At 44.4% G+C, this 20,375-nt stretch overlaps 1 protein-coding gene across 2 annotated transcripts in view; it reads left to right on the top strand.

Moving 5' to 3' along the window:
- Window positions 1–20,375, top strand: part of sox6 (SRY-box transcription factor 6) — a 152,675-nt gene that overhangs the window by 17,933 nt on the left and 114,367 nt on the right. For both annotated transcript variants that reach the window (XM_079998340.1, XM_079998341.1), the window contains exons 3-4: window positions 5,028–5,098; window positions 15,149–15,199. In XM_079998340.1, coding sequence (XP_079854466.1) covers window positions 15,165–15,199 — 35 coding nt within the window. In that variant the 5' untranslated portion in view covers window positions 5,028–5,098; window positions 15,149–15,164. The remainder of the gene's footprint in view (window positions 1–5,027; window positions 5,099–15,148; window positions 15,200–20,375) is intronic.

The raw sequence follows: 20,375 nt of genomic DNA, 5'->3' as shown, positions 1-20,375 counted from the left end.
CCTATGGGCGAACCGCAGTGTCTGTCCAATGCACAGAAACCTGTCATTTCGTATTTCACAGTTGATGGCATTGCATTGAGGGGATTGACTTTGTGGAATTGGGTATTGAATCAGACAATCGCTTGTGTCGAAACGGTGTATTAGACATCTCCATGCTGGGATGTTCCACACATCTTCTGCACCCGACAACTCGCTGGCGCGACCCCCACCCCCAGACCTCTCTACCCCCCACCCACTCCCCAATAACCATATACCGCCTCCTGCTGCCATTTCCCCCCGGCAGCATTCTCAAAGACGCACCTCATTGCATCCCAAACTACCTCCCTCCCTCCCCCGGTGCCTGAGACCTCAACCTGGCCCTTCTTTTTTTCGGCTGCTGCTCTGGTGGAGATAACCGGGCGGGGGGCGTTGGGGGAACCAACCTGCTGATGGCGTAGATTACCTCTATTGTCAAAATAAGCTGCGTCGGCAGAATTCCTACTTTCCTAGGATGTGAGACGGACGGAGGGAGGATTGGAAGGTTTATTTTTTAACATGTTGCAGATATGGATGAATTCCAAACAGAAGTTAAAGTACAAGTTTTGGCTCGCCTCATACATGTCAGGACACAAGTACATATGAGCGAAAGCACGAAAAAGTGTGTGCGTTTATGTGTGTGTGTGTGTGTGTGTGTCTGTGTGTGCATGCCAAACATCGCACACACACACACACACACACACACACACACACACACAAACAGTCCTGTACATGCACAGACACATTCCTTTGACAACGAAAAAAAAAATCATTCTTGTGGTTGAATAGTATTGAAAACGTTGACTTTAAATTATATTATTATTATTGTTGTTATTATTATTATTATTATTATTATTATTATTATTATTATTATATATTGTTGTTGATATTTTTATTATTATTGATAAGTGATGTATTTCTTTTCAAATCTCAATTGAACTTTTTGATAACCCAAGCGCCTGACACTAGCTTTTTGAAGTGGTTGCCAGGTTGGCAAACCATCAGCTTTTGGCTGCCAAGACTGACAAATTGGTTGCAGAATTTGTATAATTTTATAACTGGCTGATATTGATCCTATGTTATTATTGCTCGCACAGTATTTCAATATTAAGAGAGTGATATCAAGAAAGCAGAGACATATTAATAAACACAAATTATTTTTTTGGTTGTACTTAAAATGTTTAGCGCTTTGTCTTGTTTAAGAGTACACAATGGTAAGCAATGGATCACAAAACTCACTGTTTGTATCGTATCACAGTTTTGAGTTTTCAAACGGATCATTTTTCGGATCAGCAAAAAAAAAAGAAAGGGAGACAAATATAACTTTGCTTTGCATTTATTCTGTAAAACACTTAAAGTAAGGAACTTTCACCCATGGACTTAAATGACAACATTTAAGATGTCCAATGTTAAATCTTAGAATATATTTAATATTCAATCATCAATTGTTAAATTATAGTGCAACATGAGCCACACATAATACCTTCTTCCTTTAAACATGGTAGTGAATGAAAAAATATGATTACATTTGCCCCCAGTAATGGGGCGGATGTAATCATATTTTTTATTCCAATAATAACCCAGTACCATGTTCAATTTTTGACGTTTATAACAAACTACATTTCATGAAAATCGGTTCAAATTCTCCCATCTCTCGATACACATTATATTAACTAACTAGCGGCTCTTGACCGCTCCAATATGGTGGATGATCAGACGCATGGCGGCGACATACAGCAGCTCATTCCCGACATGTCGTGAAGTAGCAGCAACATAGCGCGACGCACCGTACACCAGTCACTGCACTTTATGTAAAACACAGCACGCATCTCTCTTGTCTCTTCTTTCCACTGCAACTCTGCATCGGGATTTAGGGGATTATGACTTTAAAAAGTAACAGCAGCAGCAAAACTGTATTTCACTATGATGGTTACATTTTGCAATTGATCCGCGGTTCACATGCGTGACGAACCGTGGGGGGCGATCCGTACGGATCATGGACCATCTATGTTCTGTTACACCACTAATCGAGTGCTTTTTTGAGTTTTTTTTTTTTTTTTGTATATTAACTACAGTATGTACTGTAAACTATGCTTCAAAGTAATACTGTATACTGTATATAATGGCGCAATTCTGGTTCCCCGGTGCAGCTGGGCAGCTGTTAACGTCTCGCCCTGAACCCGTACTATTTGATAAAGCCAATTAAAGTGTTCTATATATTGGATTAAAGTGGATAACATGTATTCGGGACTCTCCCTTTAGTGGCGGTGATGGCTTTTCAGCAATGGATTTGAGCTATTGATACAAACCCTCCATCACATGACGACCCAGAACACTGTGTCCAGGGATAATCAGATCAGACATACGTTACAGTATACTGTCAATGAACACATGGCTCGAATTTGAAGCCTCATTTGATTTTAGACTGAGAAGGTGTGCTACTTGTTACTTTGAGGGGAAAAAAACAGCAGCCGCAGCTGCAAACTGCAGTTGTGTGCGTGCATGTGTGTGTGCGTGCATGTGTGTGTGTGTGTGTGCGTGTGCGTGTGTGTGTGTGTGTGTGTGTGTGTGTGTTTTAAACGGGGCTTTATCGGCACGGTGCGTCATCTTCTGTTCCATGCTCAGGTAACCAGAGCCGGAGGAAAGGCCATCGCTGGAAAGAAATGCCACAGGTGGCGATGAGCCCTGTGTCTCTCTCTCCTCCCTCCTTTGAAGTCCCCACCCTTTGCCTTCTGGGATTTTCCTTCGGGGACTTCTCCGTTTCTGGGTCGGTGTGAGGACGAGCGACACGGCAGATGTTTGTATTACGATGTCTCTCGACGCTCCGGTCGCGTAGAGAGCCGCTGGGAATAGATCTACATGTGCGTACGATCAGAAACGGTTCCGGAAAAATCAAAAAAGCGTTTGTACACACAATATTGTGTTCATCTCATTTCTATTCATATGAATGAATAATTGAAATTATTCATTTCATATATCAAACCCGCAGCTTGATAATGATGATTTTTATTTAGTTCATTGTTCTCAATTACTACCCCATTTAGAATTCAAAGGCTTATTATTTTCTGCCGCTTGTGATTTTAGAGCCCCAGTAAAAAATGTTGTTAATTTGGAATTAATTGAATTCCCTCAAATGTAATGAGTGCTTTATACAGTGTCTCAGTTGAAAAGGCTACCCGCCTAAGTAGTGGATGTTAAGTGTGTACATGCGGTTATTGTGTGTTTGTATTTGCGTTTTTGTGCAAAGGGTGGTATAATTAACCGGGGTCATGCTTAACCGGAGGTACACTTACTGTACAGTAGCCAGAGTTACACTTAGCCAGAGTTGCACTTTCTGAAGTTGGAGTTACATTTAGCCGGAGTTGCACTAACTGTAGCCGGAATTACACTTACTGTAGCCGGAGTTACACTTAGCCAGAGTTGCACTTACTTTAGCCGGAGTTACACTTACTGTATAGCAGCCAGAGTTACCCATAGCCAGAGTTGCACTTAGAGTAGCCAGAGTTTCACTTACTCTAGCCGGAGTTACACTTGCTCTAGTCGGAGTTACACTTAGCCGGAGTTATACTTGTGGTAGCAGGAGTTACACTAAGCCGGGGTTACACTTACAGTAGCAGGAGTTACACTTAGCCGGTGTTATATTTATCCGGGGTTACACTTAGCTGGAGTTAGGCTTAACTAGGGTTACATTTTGCTCGGGTAACATTTAGCCGGGGTTACATTTAACTGCTTCACCCCAATCAAATTGAACTGTGGTTACATTAAACTGGGGCTATGTTTAGCTGCAGTTAGGTTTTTAGGTAGTTAGCGGGATCACATTTGACCTGGGTCAGGGTTGGAGTTATATTTCGTAGATGGATGGGTCACAGCACATTTACATGAGGTAACGTTGAGTGGTGCTGGAGTTTGGCCGGGGCTGTGGGTTAGTCCTGTGTTTAACCCTTGGATCCCCTACTTAAAAAAAAAAATTCAGAGCATCATACGCCTTGGGACTAGGGTTAGTCCATCAAGTTTCCCTCCAGCCACGGAACAGCATGCGTAGCCTGCATCTTGGGTTCTGACAACAATACAAAATGTTAGTCGCCGCACTTCTGCGGTCGTGTCGACGGTGGCTTCTCGGCCCCGCCCCGGGGGGGGGGGGAGCTGAGCACGGTAGTGCAATTAGTGAGAGATCAATTAAGCATGACCTTTAAAACCTCTGTCCTTGTTTAATTGTCAGTTCTGAGGCAGTCTAATTGTATAAATCAGTGAGTAATGAGGGGTCTACTAAGAGGTCTCAAAAAAAAAAAACATAATGAACATCAACAAGCTCACAGTATTTACACTGTCGAGCGCCATTTCATTTCTCCTCCGCTGCAATTTTCACTTCCTTCTCAGCTCACGGAATGAATTTTTCCTTTTTTTTGTTGTCTTTTTTCTGGGGGGGATTTGGGTTAAATAATGCCCCAAAAAAAATAAATAAAATGGACATGCCCGTACGGCATGTTTGTTCCAAGTTTGGGGGGCCGGGGTGGGGTGGCGGGAGGGGGGGATGGGACTTCAAGAGACATGCCGTAACTAGCGGAGCAAGACGCTAAAGAAATCATTAGCGGGCGGCGCTGGAAGGAAGAAAGCAAAATTATATAAAACAAGCACTTCATATGAAAGCTGTTTATGAGCGAAATCCACTGACGGAGTGGGGCGGGGCGGGGAGGGGTCCAGGGGGCGGGGCCCATTAATGAGGTGGCAGGGAAGTGGGCTTTAAACATCGTCTAGGACGGCTTCCCCCGATGGGGAGAGTCGGAGACGTTTGAACCTCAGATCCCTTCCTCCGCTTTCTCTCTTTTCCCCTTCTGTTTGTTCCCACGTGCTGAAGGTAAATACACTTTATGGGGGTGGGGGTGGGTTATATTTTTTTGCACACAAGGCTCAATCATTCATGTTGTAGTTTTAAGTCATTTATATTTGTATGTAAAAAAAAAAAAAGGGACGCCTTTTAAATTCATTTTTCCCTCTGTTTTTGTACATTTCAGGTCAATTACATGAGTTCTAAATCAACCAACCAGTGATCTCTGGGAGCTGGGGATCGAGTCTTTTAGTTTTTGTAAGTATCAATTTGCCTCTTCTAGTCCCCCCCATTGTATCCACACATCACACACACTGCACACACACACGCTGGTGTTTTCAATCCACATTAAACACCTGAACCCACTGAGTCGGACGAGTGGTCGGCACCACAATGTCGCCGCAATTAGGCGCTTGTGTTTGTTCATCTCGGTGATATAAATAGTGTTTTTTCTTTAGAGCACCACAGGTCCATTTATTTATTCACACAGAATCTGTGAACTTTTCCTCCTCACGGTGCCCGGAACTTTACTTCTCTAGTCTGTTCTTTTCTTTTCTTTTCTTTTCTTTTCTTTTCTTTGTTGTGTGATGTATCTGTTTGAATTTGATCTCCAGGGAGAAATTAGGCTTTTTCCACTCCTTGTAGGTGAGACAGAGTGCTATAGACAAGAACCACAAGAACCATCACATTAAAAAAAAAATCAGAATGGTTAAGTATTTGAATTCATTTGTAATTTTGGGGAAAAAAGTAACAATAATAATCATAATAATTTGGTGCTATTTCCCAAAGTGGGCATGGTATATTCAAACTAATCGATGGATTATGGGTTATGAACAATTTCTTATTATTAACCACAACCATGTGTGTGGGGGTGTACTGTAGTAGTGAAACCAGTATCATCACTATCAGGACCTGGCTTACTACACAGCTCCATAGCTGAATTGATCTTTTTTTATTTTTATTTTTTTATCTTCAAGTTGAGAGTTTACCATCTCCTGTGCTTTAAATGAGAATTTCCAAAGCACCGGGCGTCTCCGCTAGTGTTTACCCTGTAGCAGAACGCAGCCCCGTGAAGCCATTTCTGGCTATAATATTTCCCTTTAATGACCTTCGCTCTTCAAGCCGCTCTCATAAAGATCAAATCTGAGGTCACACTGAGCAAACAGCACCGACAAGCTAAGTTGATATTAATATTCTCTTTAAATGTCAGTGGATATAATAGGAGGAGGGACAGAGTCATAATAATGCAGGATGAGGAATTGCTTCGATGTCAATATCGTCCGGGAGCGATCGCAGCGTTTCCTTCAAGTTTCGTGACTGTTTACCGTTGTTTATCCTTTTTTCTAAGTCCCCATCTACAGTTTGGATGAATATTCACCTCTTTTGGCATTGCACCATACTGTATATATATATATATATATATATATATGGGCTGAGGGTTTTTTTTGTTTGCACCAGACTGTCGGCTCCTTGGCGAGTTCCACGTCTCGCAGGCTTTTGTGACCATAACTAGAAGGTTTGTAATCAATCACTTCCGTGCTCCCAAAGAACTGTTTCCCCCGCAGCAACAAAAGACAGCGTGAGCGTTGTGTACGACGGCGAGGAAGAAAGGGAGAAAAGCCGCCGAGCTACGACAAAGGTCAGCGATGGCTCTGAGAGTTGACATGAAACAAACTTATTGAGCCGGCGAGTATTGCCCTTTAACACGGTGTTTTTGAACGCGTACGCTCACACTGTGTCAGCGAACGGTCTTTATTGTCCGCGGAAACGCTCCCCGACCACCAGGATTTTTGGTAGCGAATAAGCCGATAAATTGACTTTTGCGTTTCACTGTAAAACTCAGGTTAGGGTTCGACGCACCATGGTGAAGTCAAAAACAAAGCATGACTTTAACGTTTGCATAACTCATTGGGCTCATTAGCTTTCATTCCACCGTTGCGGCTTGATTGTTATTGTTTTGTTGCGGGAGAAATACGTTTGGATGTAAAATTGCGGATACTGTACGTGTCACGTCATTCAGCAGTCTGCTGGTTTGAAGAGGCGCGGGACTCTTGTGGCCGGCTGGTGCTCACTTCCTATTTCTCTCCAAATTACGCTTCCCTCTTTGTGATTTTCTCTCCTGTGCAATTCCATCAGCCAGACCACATTTAACCATAAATCTGGATCCTTTGCAACTTTAATCTACATGATTAATTAATCATAAAATGAAGCAGGGAGTGATTCTGTTTGTGTGCGGAGCGCATGTGGGACATGTTTAATCACTCTTGTGCGATCCCATTAGGAAACACCTGGGGATATGTTAGAGCATCTGAAAAGGACCCATGCACACTTTGTTAGTATCTGCCATTTATCTAATAAGCAGTGGGCACGCAGCCCGCTAGTGAATGCAAACCTGAAGGGAAGTGTGAGAGGGAACCATTTAAAAAGGTAATAATAATAATAAAAAATAAACTGGTTAATTACAATGACTATAATGACTTACAATGACTTTTTTAAATTGTAATAACCATAACCCTTTGTTTAATGTATTATTATTATTATTGTTAGTTTTTCATTTATTTTTATTATTATTATTATTATTATTATCATTATTATTATTATTATTATTATTATTATTATTATTGTTTATTTTCTATTCATTGTTATGTACATTTATTATTTTTATTATTATTGTTTATTTGTTTTATTAATAATTATCTTCATTTATTATTATTATTATTATTATTATTATTATTATTATTATTATTATTATTATATTTATCAGATAGATCTATCAGGTCAGTCCATTTATTATGACGCATAATAAACGCATGATAAAGCATTTATTTTCATTTATTTTAATTTTTACCTGCGTCCATTACCTCAGAGGAGCCCAGAGTGCTGTTTGGGAACAAATTGTTGCTCATTTCATTACCTGGCAAGTAAATGTGAAGTGAGTTTTAATCTTTCTGTAATTGGGACCTGCATTGCTTTTCATATGCTGCGTGGTTCCTATAGCATTTATGAATCGAGTTGTTTTGAAGCGCTGAAACCAGATGAAATATGCTTTAAATTTCAACCGTTTTCATTTCACTTTCATTCCGGGGGCTGTCTGGTCGAGCCTGTGTTTTATTTTATCACGTTAATTCATTCATATCGGATCTGCTTTAAGCACACCCACATGGTTAAAAGACCTGCGTATAATGCAGTCTTTCCCTGATGCTGTTATCAGACGTGGTTTATCAGATTGATGGGTTTTTTTGATAGCTTGATGGGCCTTATTTCAATCTCGGGAGAATAAAAACCTAATATGGACTTGGCTGCTTTCCTGCGTCTCAAGGTACACTGTGCTCCGTGCACCGTAGGACAGAGCTTCACCTACAAGCTATATACGGCAAAAAACAGGAGCAAAGAACACGCCATTAATCTCGCTGCTACCCCAGCTGTGGAAAGTAATGCATAACTAAAAGTCCGGTTAAAATGAATTAATGATTTCAACCATGAACTTTTCTCCCAAAACGCCATGAATCGTCTGCGGCTGATAATGCCCCGCGACCCTCGAGTGTGAAATCCCTGTTGCGTTCTGAGAGTAGCCAGTTAATTGATTCTCAAATTATTTAAAGTTTGTGGAGCCCAGGGGAGTGCTAAGCTCTAATGACAGCCAATTCCCAAAGAGTTGAATAAACTATTCTCGGCCGGGGCCTGTGTTGAATTGTGATGCTAAGCTAACACGTCTAATTTTAGCCTCCACAAGAGGAGGCATCATCGCTTTTGTATCCACCAGACCAGGGCCTTTGAATTGGGTTTGCAGTTTACGATTGAATATTTAAAAAGGCTTTTGGTGTTTGTGATGCTCTGGTAAATTCTGCACATTGTCTGATACAACCGGTATTCCCTCAGATATTAACCGGTAGTAAAAACAAATACATGCCTCTCATGAATTCCGGGGGCGTTGTCTACACAAACTAATACAAGCCTGCCTCAAATAAAGACCGGGGGGAAAAACTGATCGGAGCTGAAACAAAGCCTTTAAAAAGAGTGTGTTTTTATTGTGGATGTATTTCATTTACTCCATTTCCTACTGCTGCGTAGCAGATCGCACATCGCTTCTCGGGGCAAATGCCCCGCTTTGAGCGCTGCCGCTGTCCAGCACCCCAAGTAGGAAGTGATTCCCCCGTCAGCTACCACCACAAGTACAACTTTTAGGGTAGCTACAGTACTCGCCCTCTTTTTCACCATACATGTGTTTGCATGGCACCTAGACGGAAGTTTGATTTAAGATATACACTACAATATGATCAAATATACTTTTATAATATAATATTAAACAGAGGGAATTAGATATTAAAGCCCGTCTCTACTATAAGCCTACTTTCAATAAAGGTACCTGGTACCTGGTACCCTCTGCAGTTGAGGTAAATAAAGGCCCTGGTCGCTATTTAAGGAAATACGGTATCTATAATGGTGACAAAAGGTAGCGATGGATCTTTGCAGTTTTCCCACTTATTGTGTCATTCAGGTAACTAGTAATGCAACACCATTTTTTTTTTAATAACACATTTCGGCTCAGCAGTGCATATACACACTTGTTAGGTGTTTAACAGTTTAGCTTGTGCCCAGGTAAGCTTCAACACGTAGAATTACCTAATCATTTCAAAAACAAATTTTCAGCTAATGTGTCCATTAACAGATTTCCTGGTTGGTCCGGTCATTGGGCGTCTTGTAGCCAGTGTACCTTCTGCTGCTCCTGTTGCTAAGTGGCTCGATCTCTGTGCTAATATCAAGGAGCCTCTAATCTGGAGCCATTAGCCGGCGCTGTCATTCAGACACACAGTGTCGACCTGATTTAAATAAAATGAAATGAAGATAGTTGTTTCTGGTCCCCTGGCTTCACTCATTGCCATAAACATATGCTCTGTGCCCCGCTTCTTTCCATCTTATTTATGACTTTAATTTGTTGTGTGGGCTGCGCTAGAAATCAAATTTAATCCAATCCTCCCAGGAACCCTGTCATATAATAACATGGTAATTTCTGTGTATCCTTTTGAAAAATGAGGAAATTAATTCTTCCTGACATGTTCTAATTATTCCAGTGTGAACGGCGGATGGGCTACCCCCGTTCCTCCTCCCATCCTCCCCCATCACCCCCCCCCCCCCCCCCCCCCCCCCTAAGTGTCAGTTGCCGACGGGTGGCGAGGTGCTAATGCTGACCAGCAGCGCGTTTAATTTGAAACATGAGCAGACACCTTTCAACACACCTTCCTAATGTTAGAGTGCCTCACACAAATTAATTCACTACTCATCTGGCAGCTCAGACCCCAAGATGCCACTGTATGTGTGCATGTGCGTGTGCGTGTGTGTGTGTGTGTGTGTGTGTGTGTGTGTGTGTGTGTGTGTGTGTGTGTGTGTGTGTGTGTGTGTGTGTGTGTGTGTGTGTGTGCGTGTGTGCGTGTGTGTGTTTGGGGTGGGTGCCTGGGAGTAGAGTTGAAGGGACACAATTGCTATTAGTTGAGGTGTAATAAAGTGTGTGTGTGGGTGTTTGTGTCTAGGTATGTGTGTGTGTGTGTGTGTGTGTGTGTGTGTGTGTGTGTATTGACAGGTGTGGGCATGTGCCCAGCTCTTGCTATATTTCGCTTGACGGGGTGTTGAGTTGGTGGCGTGCCGTCTTTTGGGATGTTCGGATCGCTTGGACAGTACATCCCTCCTCCCCAAACTAACGGCACCTTTTTCCCACATCCTCTGGGAGCTGCTGGGAGCTCAGATGGAGCTGATCTAATTAGCCTGTCATCAGCCAGTCTCCCGCTCATCACCCCGAAATCTGCATAGCGACACGGCTGGAAAACAATGAGGGCTCGCGCATTGGCATTATCTTAATTTTATTGCAGACATTTTACGCTTTTTTTTTTTGCTTTATGATACTTTAAAAAGTTGTTCCTGGAGCATCCTGAAGTGGTTGAAAACTCCTTCCACCCTTCAGGATCTCGAACGCCCAAGTCCCCCATAGGAAAAACCAAAAAAACTTTTGCATGTACTCATGTTGCTGCTCAGTTGCAGTAACTTCCCCGAGATGGATCAATTCCATAATCATCAAATGATCAATTTGTCAGAAATTCAAAGTATCAAAGTACCCAATCGTCTTTCAACCTCACATACCTTTATAATACACTCCACGTTATTGTTTGCAAATAAATCCTAATTCTCCTGTTATTGTTTGGTCTGGTATCATACAATAAAACAAAACGACCACCAGAAAGATTTTAATTACAGAGAACAGCATTTGCTAATGATTATTGCCAAGTTACCGCAAAAATGGGAGAAATAAGCATTTCTTTCCGAAGAGTTCATCCAAATTACTGTCGATTTCTTTAGAGGAGAAAAAAGTGTTTCCACTGTAATTACGAACATTATGGAAGGAGCGGAGACTGGAGGAGAAAAATATAAACAAACAAAATGGACTGAACTTTGGAGTCAGGTTAAAGCCACACAAGTGTAATTGATTTTGTGTGTGTGAAAGGATTCCTGTAGACCAATGAGTGTGTGTGTGGGTCAGTATATGTGTGTGTGTGTGTGTGTGTGTGTGTGTGTGTGTGTGTGTGTGTGTGTGTGTGTGTGTGTGTCTGTGTGTGTGTGTGTGTGTGTGTGTGTTGTGTGTGTTGGGTCTGGGTCTCCGAAACAGAAGGCTCATAGCGTCATGGCGTCATGGTGGAAGCAGAAGAGAGCCGGGCTTTGTGAGCGGGTGGGTGGGTCCCCCCGATGACTCAGAGAGCTGAGAGGCGTCAACATGGCCGCCCGGCCCAACGGGATTAGAGTCCCTCCACACACGCACACGTGCACACACACACACACACACACACACACACACACACACACACACAGCCGACGGGGTTAATCACTGCCATCATGGCTCCACGCAGAGAGCTCCTCGCACTCCCCATCACCGTGGAAGAAATGAGAAACAAAACCACCGGTAGTCAGGCAAGCGCTGGAGAAGCTGAGCGGCGAAAAAACTTTTGGAGAAGTTGGTTTTTCCATACTCTACAGTTTAATGTCATGTTTTGAGAGCCTGTTTTATCTGTCATTGGGAGCCGTAAGGCTAATTCATCCTCCTCTCAAGAGCCTCTTCGTGTCGAAAAGGCCTACTTGGTAATATGTATGATAAGATCTGTTATTGAAAAAAAGAGCATATGTGTGGGTAACTTTCAAGGACTTAATGACTGAAGCCAGCGGATCCGGCCTCATGCCAGCCACATGGCTGCTGCTGGTGCATTAAATCAGCAGTCAATTTGACTGGGAGTTCGAAATGTGAGCTGGGTTTGGGGGGTGGGGAGGGCCAGGGGGATGCCGGGGGGGTGCCGAAGCCGTGTTAATAGCTAGCTTGTTGTCCATATGGTACTGCTTTAATAAAGCACATTTGTTGCAGATGGTGGAAGACTTGGTTAGGCAGAGGCAGCTTTTTGGCAAAAGCACGTTCTTCAAAAAGGGGCTGCCGAGCAAGCTGCCCAGTCCGGCCGCGGCCAGCTCGGTGTCTTCTAACATCGGTGTCTATCCTTCCCTGCTTCTCCTTCACCAAAAACACTGCCTTTGGATTGCGGCCTGGTCTTAATTTAAAATCCCATGGTTGCCTTTTTTTTTTTTTAGATCATCGGAGAGGAGCAAATACAATGTGGCCGAGTCACTTTTTCCTGAGCTCGGTCTCCAAACCGCACCTTTGCTTCCATAGGCTAACTTCAGTTGTCTCCATGACCACAAAGGGATTGTAGACAGCAGGTCCAGCTGAGGAAACACAGACAGAGAGAGGGTGAAAAAAAAAAAAAAAAAGCGAAAGAAAGGGAAAGTGAGACAGGATGACAGATGAAGAGCGACTGACAAAACGGGTTACGGAATGAAGACGAGGACTCAAGATGATGAAGATAGGAAGGCACTGACGTCTCACACGTGTGTTTATTTTTTTCTGCGATTCTGAGGCTTCAGGTGTTGTGTTAAAAGCATGTCCTATAACCATGGTCAGTGATAAAATTCCTTATTTTGGTCCCAGCGGTTGCTCTGCTGGCTTCATGAGATCCTTCATCCAATGCCATGATGTAATGTTTCATTGGTCCCCCTCCAAAAAAAAAAGAGAGTACTCGCTCGTGAGTCTGAGTTTTTTGTGCTTTTCACACTCGGGGAAGGGCGCCGGTGGCGATGCCCGATCCGCTCTGCACTGTTTGACGGATGTTTTCTCACGTTGTCACCGGCTTGATGCGCCGTGGTGTGGTGATGGTATTATGCCGACCGGAGAGGTCTGCACGGTAGCGCGGGGCCCCCGGCGTTCCCACTCTCCCCTCCCCAGACGGCTCATTGTGAGAAGAAGCCTCTCCCGGGTCCTCTGGGCCTTGTGGTTCCACTGCCTCTCTAAGTGCGGGGCTTGTCTGAAAGGCACAGTGTCCTTGGGCAGGCCTCTTCTTTTCATTCTCGCACAGCTTTTGTCTCCAAAGACAGAGGAACAGTGCAACCGAAAAAAAAAAGAAGAAAAAAAAAGCCAAATTACATCTATACATTCATTTTTTCTTCCCCCTTGTTGCCGTTCAGGGTCACAGGGGGTTTGGAGCCTATCCCGTCCCGCTGTGGACGTGAGGCAGGGAGGGATTTCCCTGAATGGGATGCCAGCCCCCAGATGACACCCATGTCGCCAAAAACAAAAAGGTGTTCAGGGCGCTGGCGTGATATCTCATATGTTCTGTGGCGTGTCGCAGAACAAGAGGATAATCAATTATGAAATTTTAATATCTTGTCCAACTGGTCGGAATGGTTTTAAAGGCCCTGGGAGTACAATTCCCATTCATTCTTCTAACAAACAATAGGCCGTGAACCGCTGTTTACTCATGAAATTCTACCGAGATGAATCATCAGTTGACCTTGATTGCTTCTTGACCAGACTGTCTACATACCAGGAAATGGGTAAACTAGGGCTCCCAAACAGGGCGGAATCAAGAATATCCTGATCAGTGAGCTCCAACCCAAAGGCAAAGGGAAACCCTTGAATACCGTGAGCAAACCCTTCAACGGGCTCTTCAGTTGTTTCAACAGTCGCCTGGCATTTCTCACCCCGACTATTCCCAGAAACAGGTTTTCCTCAACTGCTTACGTCAAAAAAGAGAGTTTCCCCAAACAATCGGACATATCACGACGGCTCGTTGGACAAAAAGACTCAAGACTGGCGAGAATTCTTGTGATTCTACGGTAGTTGGCGCATCACCAAATCAAAAGCTGATGAGGATGATGACGAGTAGTGCAGTATGTCAATGCGGTCGCCAAACCGATGGAAAAACACAATTTATTAGAGAAAAAGATGAAACATTTGAGGTGCGGTGGTGCTGTGCAAGTGTATGATCCTACAGTAAATTATTGTTTATTAGCTTATTACAAAAACTTTCCAAAGATATGATGACAAACGGGAATGGAAAAGGGCGTTTTTCACTTCTTAAAACTAGGTTTGATTGACCATGAATAACTTTTATTGACGATACCATATCCAGCTCTCAGTGTGATTTGTGCACTGCAGATCAAGCCAAATTTGGCTGGCTTTAAGCAACCGAGAATGAAGCGGGAAGACCAACCGGCTAAATTTCCCACCAACCTTTAACAGTGTAACAGACTAATAACAGGCTAATGGAAACCTGTTGGAAGTCAATTTAAACCCATGTGCCTCCAGTGAAATATATTGAGGATGAGGCTCCCGAACGACCTCTGCAAAGTGATGACATCATGACCACATCCCTCTGCCTTGTTGGCGCTCCGCACTCCAGCTCGGGCCCCTTGTGGCCGGGCTCCTAGAAGCCACATCTCCCCCGCCACACATGGACTGCAGCTGGACCACCTTTTGGCTAATTCGCCGAGAATGGATCTGCTCCGGGATCTGCAGTCGCCGCCGCGGACGGGTAGCGCCGGGCGGAGCGCCGGGGGAAAAAAAAAAAAAAAGGGGGCTGTTTGGAGATCGGTTGGAAGGGAATCTATTTAACGCAGACATATCATTAACCTCTCGATGCAAACCGATGTTGTATGCAAATCCGCTCCCCCGACGCAACGAGATTATAATTAATGATGTCAGTTCATAAAAAGAATGAAGACGCTCTTCCCCCGCCACCGCACTGCTTTAATTAAAGACATGTCATTATGTGTGTTCTACACTCCTTTCTTTCTCCTGCTCTTCTTGCTTTGATTCTTTCATTTTTGTTCGTCTTTTCCTTTCTCTCTCTGTTTTTTTTTTTTCTTGATCATTGCCCCCCCCCCCCCCCTCCTTTTTTTTTTTTCATCGTTAAAATGGCTCTCTGTGTATTTCTCCTGCCACAGAACCCCACACGCTGACATGGAGGGCTTTCTTCGTAGCAGCTTTTTACTGAGGTTAGTTTCATTTCCGTTGTTGTCACGTAGGATCATGGGTCGGGTTGAGACTGAGGAATTTGGGAATGGGATGGCGTTGGGAGCCTTCACTTTGCACCTGTAATGTTTCCACAACTCATCCTCTGTGTGTGTGTGTGTGTGTGTGTGTGTGTGTGTGTGTGTGTGTGTGTGTGTGTGTGTGTATGTGCGTGCCTGTGTGTTTGCGTGCGTGCGTGCGTGTGTGTGCGCTGCGGGGACTCCACCCTATGTCCCCACGCTGTATGTTCTGAGTGTGTTACTGTCGTGCGCCGTTTGAGCAGCATGCTTGCACCGAAACTTGCATCGTCAGACTGAAAGTGCAGTTTGATCCAATAGACAAATTTAGACGTTAGACGTTAGTTTCCCCCCCACCACCACCACCACCACCACCACCACCCCCGCCTACACTCCCGTCTGCTCACCTCAAGCGAGAAGGTCTGAGATCATTCCTCCGTCTTCACACTGCATGCTGTTGTTGCCTTTGACCGACATCCTCCCCGAATCCGCCCCTCCCCGATACTACACTACGCCGACCTCGTGGTTTGTGTTTGTATTCGACCTAACCTTAAAGATTTACTTATTTACACGTATGTTTTATTTATTTATTTTTTTGCCTTTTCCCCCCCATCCCAGGATTCTAATTAAGAATTTGTGCTGTCATTACAAAAAAAAGAGGAAGGGAAGATAGGGAGCGTGTGTATTTACCATCGGTGCCTCTCCGAGTGATCCACCTTCTCCGGGCTCCAGTGTTGCTCCCTAATTAGGGTTTGCTCATTAGAAGCCGCAGCAGCAGCATCTGCCTTTCAAAGCTGTTGTCAGCCAAACTTTACGAAAGCTAATGAATCCTCTTTGATTTCTTTTTCAAAAGGTCACTTATTTGATTAAATTAACAGCGTTGTTTTTTTTGTTTTTTTTGGGGTTTTTTTTTCTCCTCACAGAGCTGTTGGGGGCATTTTAATAAGAAAGGACAATTTAAAGCTGCTACTTGCCCCGGTCAAAATTGACTCTATACAAGGACTTGAAACGGGAAAAAGTTCAATTAGAATATACAGCGTTACATTCTTTTTTTAATAGCCTTTTACGCAGCGCAATTAAACGGTTCCCTACGAGGTTCAAAACACAACTCTACACTCACTACAAGGCAAGACACAACATACACCATTGTTGTTAATCAGATTATTTGCGATCGGGTTCCTTGGCAATAATACAGATAATGAAATTTATTTTTTATTTTATTTTTTTGATCAAAAACAATCGCAGTGAGAAATGGCCGAAACAAACACTTGTTCGGCAGGTATTTCCCGTCGCGTGTAATCCACGTTTGCCCAATGCCGCGTTTTTCCTAATCCACTTTCCCCCGTCGATGTCTGCGGTAATCAAAGACGTCAGAGGGGGAAAGGGTATCACACACACGCTGGCTGCACATTACACATTACAGGAGAGCGGGGGACAATCAGGGGAAGATTAAAGGCAGGCTTTACTTTTCAGACCTTTCTACTTCCTCTGCCGGGAGGTGAGGGAGGAGGAGGAGGAGGAGGAGGGTGGGGAGGAGGAGGGTGGGGGAAAAAGAAAAAGGAGGAATGAGACATAAATGATAGACGAGTAAATGATGGATATGGCGGCTGTACATCTGAAAAAGGAAAACCTTTAAAAGCTCCTTTTAAAGACGTCAGCCGTCACGGGGGCCCCCGTCGGGAGGGGGGACGGACGGACGGTACGTAGACGTACGACAGGAACCCGAGCTTGTGATTTAATTGATACATGTATTTTTATGTCGCGCTCAGCGGGGACACGCTGTGGTTTTAATCCGGGATCCTCTTCCCAGATGTGGCCACAGACGTTCCAGCTCTCCTCCCGACCAGCGGCTGGTTTCTGTATCAAGGACCTCTTTAAACATGGAGGCATCACGCCGCACCGGCCGTGCGTTATTCTAATGAGCCGCGCGCTTCGCTTTGAGTCAGACTTAAACAGGAAGTCGCCCCGAGCTCGCTCGCAAAGTTTGGGGACATGCTTCCACTTTATCGAGGCTCCGTTGGCGCACGGTCGTGAGATAGTCATTGTTGAAAAATACATCAAACTCCTCGGGATGATAAAAGAAAACTTTAACAGGTGAGCTCATTATTTAGCAAACCCCCGTCGCAAAAAAATAAATAAAAAATCTTTGCGGCGGCGTCTCCAGAGACGAGCTGACAATCTGTTTATGATTTCCAATCCATGACAGGCCGTAGATCTGCAACAGAGTAAAAGCAAAGTGGTGCGTATTATTAAATCACACAATGTGTTTGATAGGAGAATAACACATTTTGTGCAAATGACGTCTTTCTTCTTTGTTTGGGAGAAGAGTCGAGGTGGATTAAGTCTCTATTTTATAATTCACGGACGTTTTATTGCGCGGAAACAGGGAAGCGATGGAAAAAGAGACACAGAGTAAATACGGGAGATTGGGAGAGAGAGAGAGAGAGAGAGAGAGAGAGAGAGGGAGGAAGATGTCTCTGGCACTCTCTCTGTGTGTAATCCCAATCGGCAGGACCTCCTCCTCCATCGCTGCCATTATTTGATGTAATGAAAGGAGAAAGTGTGCAACATTGAGATTGTTAATTAATTTAGTCTAACAAGATGAAGATAAATGAAACCCACTGAAGGTTGACTAGACTAAGGGGCCCCCGTTAGCATCCCCCCCCCCCCTCACCCAGCCGAATACCCCACCCCACCCCCACCCCCCTCTCCCCTCTCCAGCTCTGCCCCTCTCGCTGCTTCACAATGGAGCTCAGTTAATAGGTACAGTGCCGTGTTTGGACAAGTCCCCCCCCCCCCCCAACCCACGCCATCATCCTGCCAGTTTAGACGTGGAGCTTTTTCTACGCAGCGTTATATTTGACCTCACCGCATATTCTGCGCTCTTATGCGACGGCTCGGCCCCCCGACCCCGAAGCCCGAAGTCTCCCGAAGCCGCGGTAGTGATTTGATAAACGTCAATTCCGTGAGCTATCTGTTAATCTGAAATGGAAGAAATATTAAAGAAATCAGTCAAATTGATCCCCGGCACCAGATTGAACAACTCTGAAATTATTCTCGATTGGGGCCCCACTTAAAAGACATAGTTGTTATATTTTACCAATTTGCCGTCCTAATAAAGCCCGTAATAGAGGAAGGTTATGTAAATGGGCATTCTCTGCAGCAACTCCCTGGCCCCTTCACATGAGCCTGTGTGACTCCCAGCCTTTCACCATATGAAAGGCTCTCCTCTAATGCGGCTTGGGGGCTATTTGAGCGGCAAGAGAGACAAAGAAGGAGAAAGGACATTTTTCTCAAAAGCCAGACAGTTGTCTTCATCCGCAGTCCTTTCAAACAAATCAGTAGTCTATCGAGGCCCTTCTCCACTGGATGATTTTGTGCAGGGTCTTCATGGCAGCACAGACCAATCATTATGGCATCCATTCTTTGCTCCCTTAGTTCTCAAGTCACCAACAATGGGTTGTTGATTGTATGGAAAACACCAGAACAATTATGCCCTCTGTTTTGGTGGCGGAGCAGATTTTTAAAGTGTGATCCTCAATAAATGGGCTCATTATTGTTATTCTTGGTGCGGGCCGCAGGAGAAAAGAAATAGTTGCCTGCGGTACGTCATTATTTCAGAAAAATTTCGATTAACTCATCATGTTATCTCTTGGCGAGTAGAATAATAGCTAATTCAAAGTGAGTGAGAGCCTCGCCTCTACCTTAAAAGCCAGGACTCCATGGACCAATAATATGAAGAAAGGTGGTAAATAGAGGGATTAGAGCTGTTACCGTAGTAACTCCAACTTCCATCTGTGAGGGAACAATGAACTTGTGTTCTTCCACCACCTATGCCTGAAAAAATAGAAGGCATAGAAGTGCTCTGAAAGGACAAGACCCTTTTTAACAACAAAGTGGGATCCAGGCCTAATAGGCTCTTTGGTTGGAGTTGTTAGGCGAGATCACTTGGGGATAGAGGAGAGGAAAGGTCAGCGTGCAATCCAAGGACAGTGAAGGCCGTCCAAGCTTTTTACAATAGCAGTTTGTTTGCACCTCCATTTGTCTGCTTCAAACACATAACTGGCAGTTCAGCCATTTTAGGCGCGCTGAAAGAAAAGAGAAAAGGCAGGGTGAGAGAAGCCTCGGCTGGAGTAATATTGCCGAGAGATAATGGGGGGGAGGCTGTAAACAGAAAATAAACGTTAGTCTTGTTATGTGTGGGAGGGGGAAAAACAGAATACCAGGATGAAAAGACGGAAGATGATGTACCTCTTGACCCTCTCATTTGGCAATACAGGGCTTTCTCGCGCATTCAAATATGCGACTGGCTGTGTTTCTTCTTGGGGTAAAAAATGAATTTGGCTGGGATCTTGTCGGCCATTATGTCCAGTTATCGTAGCTTTGTCCCGCGCATTCGCCTTCATATCCAAAGGGGAAACAAGCGAGCTGAACCCACACGTAGGCAAAGTAAGCACCGCTCCTCTGGGTTTGCGAGGACGGATGATCTACGGCGGTGCAGTGTGTTTCTCTTTTTTTGTTTTATGTCCCTTATTACAGCCGCGATACGTCCCCCTCACATTACGCTAATTTATGACCGGGGCCAGCGGAACAGCAGTACAGGTTAATGAATTTGGCGTTACTAATTAACTCTTATAGACGGCCGAATGTGAATCCTGGCGGTTGGGATGGATCGGAGAAAAAGTGCAGACAAGAGGACAGGAGCAACTTCACCCGCTGTTCTCCCTGGGCTCCGCCTCTTCGCGACGAACGGTCAAGTTTCATTTTTTAAGGGAGGATTGTCGTGAATTTATTCATTTATTCGCTTCATTACAGCGGCAAACTGCTCCGCGTGTGCTCTGCTGGATGGCGGCGGGGGGGGGAATTTGGCGTGAAAACAAAGTCTGTAAGCTCTAAGCATCCAAGCAACTTTTGTGTGTTGCGTTGCACCGGGCGAAAGGACAGGCCGCGCCCTCTCTGGAACCTGCTCCTTCGGAAACAACGGCTTTGTCCTACCGTTTCAGATGAAGTGTCCATTAAATTCGCTCACCTCCAGCAAGCAGGAAGCTGCGAGGCCTGTCCGACGTTGTCTGCTGGAGATGACAGGGCTGACGCCGTCAAATAGTGAGCAATTACAGAGCCGCGGTCTTTGCGACGCATGACT

Source organism: Zeus faber, assembly GCF_960531495.2.
Source record: "Zeus faber genome assembly, chromosome: 3".
Taxonomy (NCBI): domain Eukaryota; kingdom Metazoa; phylum Chordata; class Actinopteri; order Zeiformes; family Zeidae; genus Zeus; species Zeus faber.
This window is presented reverse-complemented; position numbering and strand designations above follow the sequence as displayed.